At 32.4% G+C, this 10136-nt stretch overlaps 2 protein-coding genes across 2 annotated transcripts; one reads left to right on the top strand and one right to left on the bottom strand.

Annotated features, from left to right (window-relative positions):
* Positions 1–3591: 3591 nt before the first annotated feature.
* OCT59_008749 (uncharacterized protein) lies at positions 3592–4302 on the bottom strand (the record flags this gene model as incomplete). Its single annotated transcript, XM_066133110.1, has 1 exon — positions 3592–4302. The coding sequence occupies one exon, from the start codon at positions 4300–4302 to the stop codon at positions 3592–3594; it is 711 nt and encodes a 236-aa protein (XP_065999590.1).
* Positions 4303–4812: 510 nt separating this feature from the next.
* On the top strand, positions 4813–7284 carry OCT59_008748 (uncharacterized protein; the record flags this gene model as incomplete). Its single annotated transcript, XM_066133109.1, has 6 exons — positions 4813–5584; positions 5666–6021; positions 6111–6362; positions 6456–6668; positions 6744–7109; positions 7180–7284. The coding sequence occupies 6 exons, from the start codon at positions 4813–4815 to the stop codon at positions 7282–7284; spliced, it is 2064 nt and encodes a 687-aa protein (XP_065999589.1).
* Between the last annotated feature and the right edge of the window lie 2852 nt (positions 7285–10136).

Below are 10136 nucleotides of genomic sequence, written 5' to 3'. Positions count from 1 at the left end.
CAGCAGTTTTGCCTTTCTCCAAAGTTTCGCCAGTTTTTTAATATAACTTTAATATAGTTTCGGCAGAATTTCACTTTTTGGCGAAATGCCATCTTGTCTAAATCCCTAGGTTTCAGCAAGCAACCTTACTGGTGAGTAAAAAAAAATTCAGTTTTAAATAGAAGATGTATAAATATGTTCTAACCTTCTATTTTTCTTTTTTTTGTGTTTCAATTTTCTTAGACACTTATTTCAGACCAGTAAGCTTAAAAAAGTATTTTTTAAATGGAAGACATATAGATATGTATTAACACCTTCTATTTTTCTTTTTTTTTGTAGATTCCAGACCTGTTAGATGCCATTTTGAACTGGCAAGTTAAAAAAAAATACTTTAAATAGAAGGTGTATAGATATATACTAATCTTCTATTTTCTTTTATTTGTAAGTTTCAGACTTCATTCGCTCTTATTTTTTGTAGGTCCAGAATACCGCAAAACACTGAAGGTACAGTGTCAAACTCCACTTTGAAGGCAAAGCCATCAAAGTTATTTAATGAAACGTTAGCTAACGTTTCATTTGTATTTTCTTTTATAAGTTTTGTAAGTCCACAGCTTTCTGGACACGAATTTCAAAGGTAAAACTTCACTAGTCGAAATAGGAATATTCGACCTCTAAAAAATTCAGCCTAAATTCGGCCAATTTTAAAAAAAATCGACCTAAATTAGTAATGATATACAATTCAATCTATATTCGACTCTGATTCGATCCTGCAGAATGATGGTCGAAATGCGTATAATAAAATTAAACTATATTCAACCTAACAGAATAATGGTCGAACTATAACTTTTTTTTTACAAAAAATATAAAAAATAATGGCCGAATTGCATGCTTTTTTTATTCACTTTTCTAGATAAAATAGTGGTTATACTATATTAATAATACTAAATATAATAAAAAAATAATTTGTTAAAAAATGTTTTGAAATTCGAATTGGTGTAAATACCAGTTCGAATGTTATATTAAATCAACGCAAATGGAACTTTCTATTTATAGGAATAACGGCTAAATATTCTCTGGCATTAGATCGATCCGATTTTTTGTATTTTACAGGTATAAACCGACCTAAAATGTTGTGTATCGGGATTATATTGTCTCTACTGCTTGGGTAGAAATTATCTTCCCATAATTCGACGTTGCAAGTTTCGACATCATCGTCAATACTGAAATGGAATCGAGATGTCAAATTTGCCGGTTTGTACCATTTGATGTAAGCCAATTTGTGTGTCAAATTACGGGAAGATAAATGAACGCTATGTTCGAAAAAAAATTGGATTTGACCTGGGTAAGTATCAACGCTATTCCCATCACGATTAATAAATTTAGCTAAGACGAATGAGCTCTTAATATGTCGGGTTGCAGCAGCAGATCCAAAAGTTTCTGCACAGATTTGACATTTTCCATATCGATTCGCTCTGTTGATAATGATCGTTGAATTGGGTAAATTTTCTGTGAACGGTTTTCTGAATATAGAATCTACATATGTATCCTCGTAATATTCGATAAGTAAATCGTAGATTTGTTCCTCAAGATGAATATCTTTGGATTGCAGTGCTAAAAATTTACCCGGAAATTCCTCGCAACCAGTAATTGGTGACTCCGATATATTTCTGGAATTCATCAAAAATCGATACATTTCATCTGTTGGAAATTCGGAAAGAGAACCGACAGAAGGTCGTTTATCGAGTAATTCGAGTCCTATTACTTCTGAACTTGAACTATTAATAATATCATTTATTTGCGCTTCGGTCATCAATCGACGCATTAGTTCAGGTTCGATTTGGCGGTGGCTATTAGGCAAAGATCCTAATAAATAATTTATTATTAATCTTTGCTAAATGAAATAATATAATTCGAAAAATCGACACAATTAAATTTGAATTACCTAATAAGCCATTCATTCGTTCAAAGCTAAAGCACCAGAACGAATACAGAGGTCCGTAATCGTAAGAGCACTCGCATAGATGTAATGATAGGTGGAGGTTTGGCATTATTTTTTCTTCGCCATAGCATTCTTCGATCAATTTAATTATCTTTATCAAAAGTTCATGGGCTTCTTTCATATCGTTAATCTCCACAATTCGTCTAACCAAAATCGTACAAACTCTTACGAAATACGTAAGAATTTTGCGATCTTTACCCGGAAGATGATTCCATAAAGCAACAGTGGCATATATTAGGAAAAAGTTGCGCCATTGGTCAGCGGTAAAGTTAGAAAACCCTTCACCACAATGGATTTTACCAGGAATTCGTCCCAGATCTGATGGTACTTTAAATTCGTCCATTTTCTTTTGAATTGATTGAAGATCTTTTTCTGTTAATACACCTTCGTCAATCCATATTCGTTTTGTTATCCATTTAGCGATTCCTAGAAAAAGGCAATGCATCGGATCTACAACAACAAAACGAATCGGATCAAAATACGGCAGTCTTAATATTTCAGACCACCTTACGCCATTTTCCTTGACGAATCTCTCTCTTTCTGCGTTAGATTTGCATCGTCGCCATTCTAAAGCCTTTTGACGATGCTCGACTGGATCTTTCATGATAAACCAGTCGCTCATATCCGCCATACCACCAAAATTGCGATTATTGGCCCTTTTTTCGCATCGATGGCATGATGCAAGGGCAGAGATGTGCCCGCATAATTTTCGAGCTCCAGGAATATCGCACGAAGCAATTATTAATGCAGCTCGAATATCTTTGCCATTTGGACATTCATAAGTGCGATTAAGAATCACGCCTTCCCAAAGTGATTCTAATTCCGTGATTATTGGTGAAAGGTAATGATTTACTCTATGTAATTTAACCTCATTGGGCCCCGGTAATATGCCGAGTATAAGCATATTTTCAGGCTTAAATCGAACATCCCGAGGTAGATTACATATTATTGCGTATATTACACCTGTACTGTAAATCGTTCCTTCGTACGGCTGGAACCAATCCAAATTTATCATTAATCCTAGATGAGTATCAGCCTTGTCCGGTCGGAAAAAGTTATTTGACCCTTGTTCGTTTGATTCCTTAAGATTTTGCCAAATTTGCCCGTCGTATATGTCTGATAAAACATTATCAATTACTGAACGACGAGTCCAATGCCGCAATAATTCTTCAAATCCTGGTCGCTTGAACATACTAGAAAGCTGCTGTTGTATACTCGAGACCGGATAAATTAATTCAGGAACAATTGATATACTATTATTTAAAGAAATTTTCTTTCCTAAAGGAGTTTGACATTGCTTTAATCTCTTTGTGGCCGAATTTGGAAATTCGACATGGCTGCATTTCATAATAGTATTATCATCATTTGATATTATATCCTCTTTTTTGTATAATTTGTGGCATTTTTGGCAAGCTGCAAATTGCGTAAATCGATCGATAAGTCCTAACGCTTTTCTTAACATATATAATGAATTTGGAAATGATTCGGGATTGATATTTTTACACACTTTCAATATTATTTTAATAAATTGTATTAATTCTTCAATTGCGGTATTTGGTATGTTATGACTCGACCTGAACTTCATAATCCATATCAAAATCCCCTTAATTAGTTCATCTGTTGGTAATTCTGAAATATTCGGTGTGTGAAATATCTGGTATGTCGAACATAGGATGAGAATAATTCTCAAAATTACTTGAAAATTCGTTATCATCATTATTAGGAGAATCTTCTTGTGCCGAAGATTCACTAGTGTAGATATCATCCGTGTCATATTCAGTTGATTCAGCGACTTGCTCAACTTCAGTAATATGACGAAGTGTGCCTGTTTTTGACCTTTTTTTACGTGGAAGAAATACATATTGTTGTTCCTCATACGTATCATTATCAGAATATGTATCAATAGATATTGTCGTATCTTGTGGTTCTACTAACGGTATTGTCGTATCTTGTGGTTCTACTAACGGTATTGTCGTATCTTGTGGTTCTACTAACGGTATTGTCGTATCTTGTGGTTCTACTAACGATATTGTCGTATCTTGTGGTTCTTCTAACGATATTGTCGAATCAATCAGTTCTACTAACTCTTGAGACGTTGGAGCCTTATCGGAATTTAATGGTTCTAAAGAATTCGTTTCGTCGCTGCTCTCCTTTTCGCGCGGATCAATCATTTTCCCATTACAATTGCTGCAATAGCACGGAACCTTCGATCTTGGTTTTCTGGTCGTAAATTCGGCATAAGTTCGTTCAGAGGTTGAAGAACTCGGATTATTATATTCGTCCAAGATATTAGCAGCAATGCGTTTTCTTCTCCCTTTATTCATTTTTTGATAAAAGTCAGATATGATAAAGTTGTAATATGTTTTTACGTTGAATAAAATTGTAATTATTAATATCAAATTTTTAGTGATGTCGAATTTTTAGTAATATTGTGATTTTTTATATTCCGTTTTTAAAGTGATATTGATGGTATAATTAAAAAAACCATACGAAAATTGGACGAAATAGACAAAAAATTAAACGAAAATTGAATAAGTATAGGAATTTAAAAATAAAACATACGTATCACCATACTATTTAATTTGATTTAACAGTTTCATTAATTGAAAGTCTAATTTGATGCGAAAGTTTAAGTCTGATTGATGAAAAAGTTTAAGTCTGATTTGATCTGTTTAATTAATTGAAAGTCTAATTTGATGCGAAAGTTTAAGTGTAATTGATCGTTGATTGTTGAGAGTCTAATTTGATAGTAAAAAATAGATATAAAAGGTGGACCAATTTTCTCGTCCATACAAAAAATCTCTTTCTTTTTTTTTTGAAAAAAAAAACCAATAATGACTCGTAAGAAACCATCGAAACCAAATACTCCTCCACCAAATATTGCCGAGTCGTCAACACCAGCACCACAAAATATTGCCACTTCGTCAACACCAACACCTCCAAATATTGCCACTTCAACACCGGCATCACGATCGTCAGCATCAGCATCACGAAATATTGCCACTTCGTCAACATCAACACCACAAAATATTGCTTCTTCAACAGCAACAGCTCCAAATATTGCCACTTCAACACCGGCATCACGATCGTCAGCATCAGCATCACGAAATATTGCTTCTTCAACACCGGCATCACGATCGTCAACATCAGCATCACGAAATATTACCACTTCGTCAACACTAACACCACAAAATATTGCTTCTTCAACAGCAACACCTCCAAATATTGCCACTTCGTCAACACCAACACCTCCAAATATTGCCACTTCAACACCGGCATCACGATCGTCAGCATCAGCATCACGAAATATTGCTTCTTCAACACGTAATATTACCACTTCGTCAACACTATCAACACGTAATATTACCACTTCGTCAACACTAACACCACAAAATACTAATACTACAGTTTCTTCATCTCCCTTTAAACTCGTTATTCCGCCAGATATTTCAGCCTCAATAGGTCGAACTCAATCTCAATCTCAACGAAATTTAACGGCTTCGGATATTATTAAAAAATATCCTAATATTAATGTACCAAAAAGTTATCGTTCACATCACGAAGAAGGAGCACCAAGAAGTGATCGACCAAGTAATGAAGAAGCGGGTAAATCGAATTTGTTATTTTTATATTTTGATATTTATTATATTACATCTGTTTGTTACATATCCTTATAATTTAAAATAGGTAATTTTGAGTTAGGAAATTTAAAAAAAGAAACCCTTCGACTACAGAACGAATTAAAACAAGAAAAGTCCAAAGTAGCCAGAATGAAACGAAAAATAGATAATTTAGAAGACCATGTTCGTAGGATCGAGGAGGAGAACTCCATGTTACGGGATTTTAATGAAATTTTTAGTAACGAATCGAATGAATTATGTGAAGAAAATAAAGCTCTCCGAGAAGAACTTCAACAATCCAAACAACTTCACATACCTCGAAAGATTATTAATCCTCCACAGCAATATTCACCAAAACGTCCCAATAAAAGATTAAAATCGAGAGAGGAATCTCCTGATGAAGTTGCCGCTACAGATGCAAGAGTAAGAATTTTACAAGACTATTTGCAGCCGAATTGTGTTAATGTATATATACAGCTTTTATTATTTTATTATTTCCTCTTATTGTTTAGGCTGAAATGAAGAACCTCTTGAAAGGTCAAATACCCGAAGAATATCGGTTGGATTATGGTAAGACTTTTAGTGAACAGACAGCAAAGATATACGAAAAATTGATACCTGAATTAAAGAAGTTGATGAGTGGACATTATAATCCGTCGGTAACCCAATTGTCAGACTGGTTACGATCGATGCACAAGCATAAAAGAGATAGACAACGGAAACGACAATCAGGCCAATTAGACAAAGTAGATCGAAGAATGCACGTAAATGCGCGATTGTCCGAAGTGAGGAGTATTTTATTTTAATACACTTCTTTTTTTTTAGTCATTTGAAATTAATCTTTATATATTCGACAGAAAAAAAATAGACGAGTAAAGGCCGCAATAAAATTATACGAAAGAAATGATGCCAACATACAGGAATTCGATAAAGATGAATTATTACCAATGCTCCTACAGAATGATTGTCATTCGATTGAGCAATCGGATTCCGAAGACGAATCAAGACAGAAATTGCCTAATAACAAGCGGTTCCTGCATGTATACGATCGGGAATGGCGTTCGAACAAGGTATTAAAGTGATTATTGCTATTAACCTATTTTAATATTTATTCGATATATAAAGTTTATCTTTGTTTTAAATAGTTAAAACACCTATTACGAAACGTATTGGACCCTGAAGCAGAATATATTCAACACGCAAAAAAGCAAAGAGAGAGAATTTATGATGATGACATGTATTTTACGTCTAGTGAACCTCTCAAGAATGTGCCCGAATGGGCGCTCGATAAAGCGAAAATGTACGAAACTGATGAAACCAACGAAACAAACGACGTTAGCGAATATGACGCGGCTGATGATGTGATTGATGATTTGATTCAATCTTACGAAGATTGTGAGCCAATGGAGCCGAATTTAACGGAGCCATATTCGGATTTCTTGTTAAATTCAGCGGAAATGAATTCGATTAGACCCGAAGATTTGGATGAGATTGGTGAAAGTTCGACGACAGTAAGTTGAATTGTTTTTAATATTTTTACATCGCAAATATCGCTAATTAATTTTGTTTATATCATATTAGCAACAAAGAGCCGAAAGGAGTCGAAAAGGCAAAGAAAAAGCCACAAAAGAAGCAAAAGAAGACGAGGAAATTTATGAAATCTTTGAAGCCGACGAATATTATTAGTATATTTTATATTTCTTTTTTTGGTTGGTTTATTGGGTTTATTTTTTATTATATGGTATTATTAGTATATTTTATATTTCTTTTTTTGGCTTAATATGGTTGGTTTATTGGGGTTTATATATTATTATGTACATGAGTTGATTTATATAATTACTATACGTCAATATATATAAAATATAAAATAAACGGATTTTATTTGCTTATACTATGCTTTATTATTCGTCCTTGAAAACTCTATTTATCAATAATATTCGGGTTACATATAGTAGTCGAATATGGTTTTTTTTTAGGGTCGAACAAATATGTAATAACGTCCTAATATAGGTCTAATTTTAGCCGAATATCCTTTCCGAATTTGAGTCTAATTTTAGCCGAATATCCTTTCCGAATTTGAGACGATTGGCACCCTAAATGTGCCCGAAAATTCGACCTTAATTTGACACAGGTTAGATCGTCATTCGACCTATATTCGACCTGGTCAAATTTAGGTCGAATTGTCCTATTTCGACCAGTGTGGTTTATTTTTTTTCAATTTTTTTTTAATATTATTATGAACGGTTACTAATAACCGTTCTTTTCTTTTCTTTTTAGGTCTCGGGGTTCTCGGGTGTTTTCTAAAGAATGGAAAAAACCAAAGATTCGTAAGTAAGTACGAATCTTGGTTTTTTTTCTTATTTTTTTTTAATATTATGAACGGTTACTAACCGTTCTTCTCTTTTTTTTTATAGGTTCGGGTGGATTGCCAAAGAACGATCAAAGATTCATATATATGAATACATGAATCATGTAATTGTGGAATTGTATTTGAATTAGAAATACTTTTTGTAAATTAGATAGATGCAATAATAATAATATAATTATAAAGTATTTAAGCATTAATAAATACATTTATTTAATAATAAATTTGATAAAAAAAATCGTAAATAAATGGGTTGTTATTAGACCATAATTCGGCTTAAAGTTTTAAGGTCGAATATTGGTCAATTTAAGCCTAAATAATGGTCGAATAATTAGTCCGAATTTGGGACGATTGGCACCCTAAATGCGCCCGAAAATTCGACCTCAATTTGACACAAGTTAGACCATCATTCGACCTATATTCGACCTGGTCAAATTTAGGCCGAATTGTCCTTTTTCGACTAGTGAATTTTAGCTAAGCATCTTCCTTCACGCTGTAGTATGCAAAACTCGATAGAAAATTAATTAATAATTAGGCGTAGGTATCTTAGTATTTTAAACGTATAGAAAATAATGGAATAATAAGTTACGTGATGATCGACCTGCACAAATGATGAACTATTTGTTTATTGTTTATGACCCAAGTGATAGACACTAGTGATAGACCATTTGTTTATTATACATCATTGTATCAATTAGTAGATCATTGTAGGAACTCCTAGACACGAGTATAAACTGTATCTAGTATGAAAAGATAGAAGAGATGTTCCAAAAAGGGAAATATTAGATGAGATATTCAGAGAAGGAAGTATAAACTCCAGGACATGAGTATAAACTGTACCAATTAAATTAGAGAAGTCATAGAATTCAAGAGTAATCGATATATTATTTAAAGAATATTTATTTGACCCGAATAAACTAACAAATTTTTGAACAGATAATTTCGAGAAAGTGAAAGGATAGAATCTTTATCCTTATTATTTTGAATTTATATTGAATTTTATTAATGAAATATGAATCATCCCCAATTTATTCTTGATGAAAATTGTGAAAGGCATAAACCTTTTAGGTTTTATTAGTCCGAAAGAACAATATTTTGTTTTATTTTATTTGACCCTTAGACAAATGAACCACTAAACCAAGCGAGATTGATATTTTTATATGAAGTTCTGATTAAAGCTTTGCATAAGCTGGCTTGAGCCGAGCCACAGTCTGGCTCGGCTCAGCTCGAAAAAAAAATTCTGGCCTGAGCCAGAATAAGCCGAGCCATAAAAATTTTGGCTCAAGCTAAAGTGAGCCGAGCCAAGCCATGAAAATCATAGCTCGAGCCAAGCCAGGCTCGAGCTTTATCTTCACAAAAACGTTTCGCAACATTTTTTATTGAAGCATTGAAATAAATGTTGTGAAACGTTTTTTCTAATATAATATAGTGAAAAAAATGTTTTCGCAACGTTTTTTATTAAAGAATTAAAAAAATGTTGCGAAACATTTTTTTCTAATATAATATAGTGAAAAAAACGTTTTCGCAACGTTTTTTATTAAAGAATTAAAAAAAACGTTGCAAAACGTTTTTTTCTAATATAATATTGTAAAAAAAACGTTTTCGCAACATTTTTTATTAAAGAATTAAAAAAACATTGCGAAACGTTTTTTTAATATAATATTATACAAAAAACGTTTTTGCAACGTTTTTTTATTAAAGAATTAAAAAAAACGTTGCGAAACGTTTTTTTCTAATATAATATTGTGAAAAAAATGTTTTCACAACGTTTTTTATTAAAGAATTAAAAAAACGTTGCAAAACGTTTTTTCTAATATAATATTATACAAAAAACGTTTTCGCAATGTTTTTTTATTAAAGAATTAAAAAAAATGTTGCAAAACGTTTTTTTCTAATATAATATTGTGAAAAAAACATTTTCGCAACGTTTTTTATTAAAGAATTTAAAAAAATGTTGCAAAACGTTTTTTTAATACAGTCAAAGTTCTCTATAACGAATCCCACGGGCCGAAGATTAAAATTCGTTATAGTAAGAAATTCGCTATACTAAAAGCCATTTTATTATAAATACTAAGATCTGTACCTGAACTTTTCTTCATTATAGCAAATTATTCGCTATATAAAAATTCGCTATAGAGAACTTTGACTGTATAATATTATACAAAAAACGTTT

The sequence above is a fragment of the Rhizophagus irregularis genome, chromosome 17 (genome assembly GCF_026210795.1).
Source record: "Rhizophagus irregularis chromosome 17, complete sequence".
In the NCBI taxonomy this organism is placed as follows: Eukaryota; Fungi; Glomeromycota; class Glomeromycetes; order Glomerales; family Glomeraceae; genus Rhizophagus; species Rhizophagus irregularis.
This window is presented reverse-complemented; position numbering and strand designations above follow the sequence as displayed.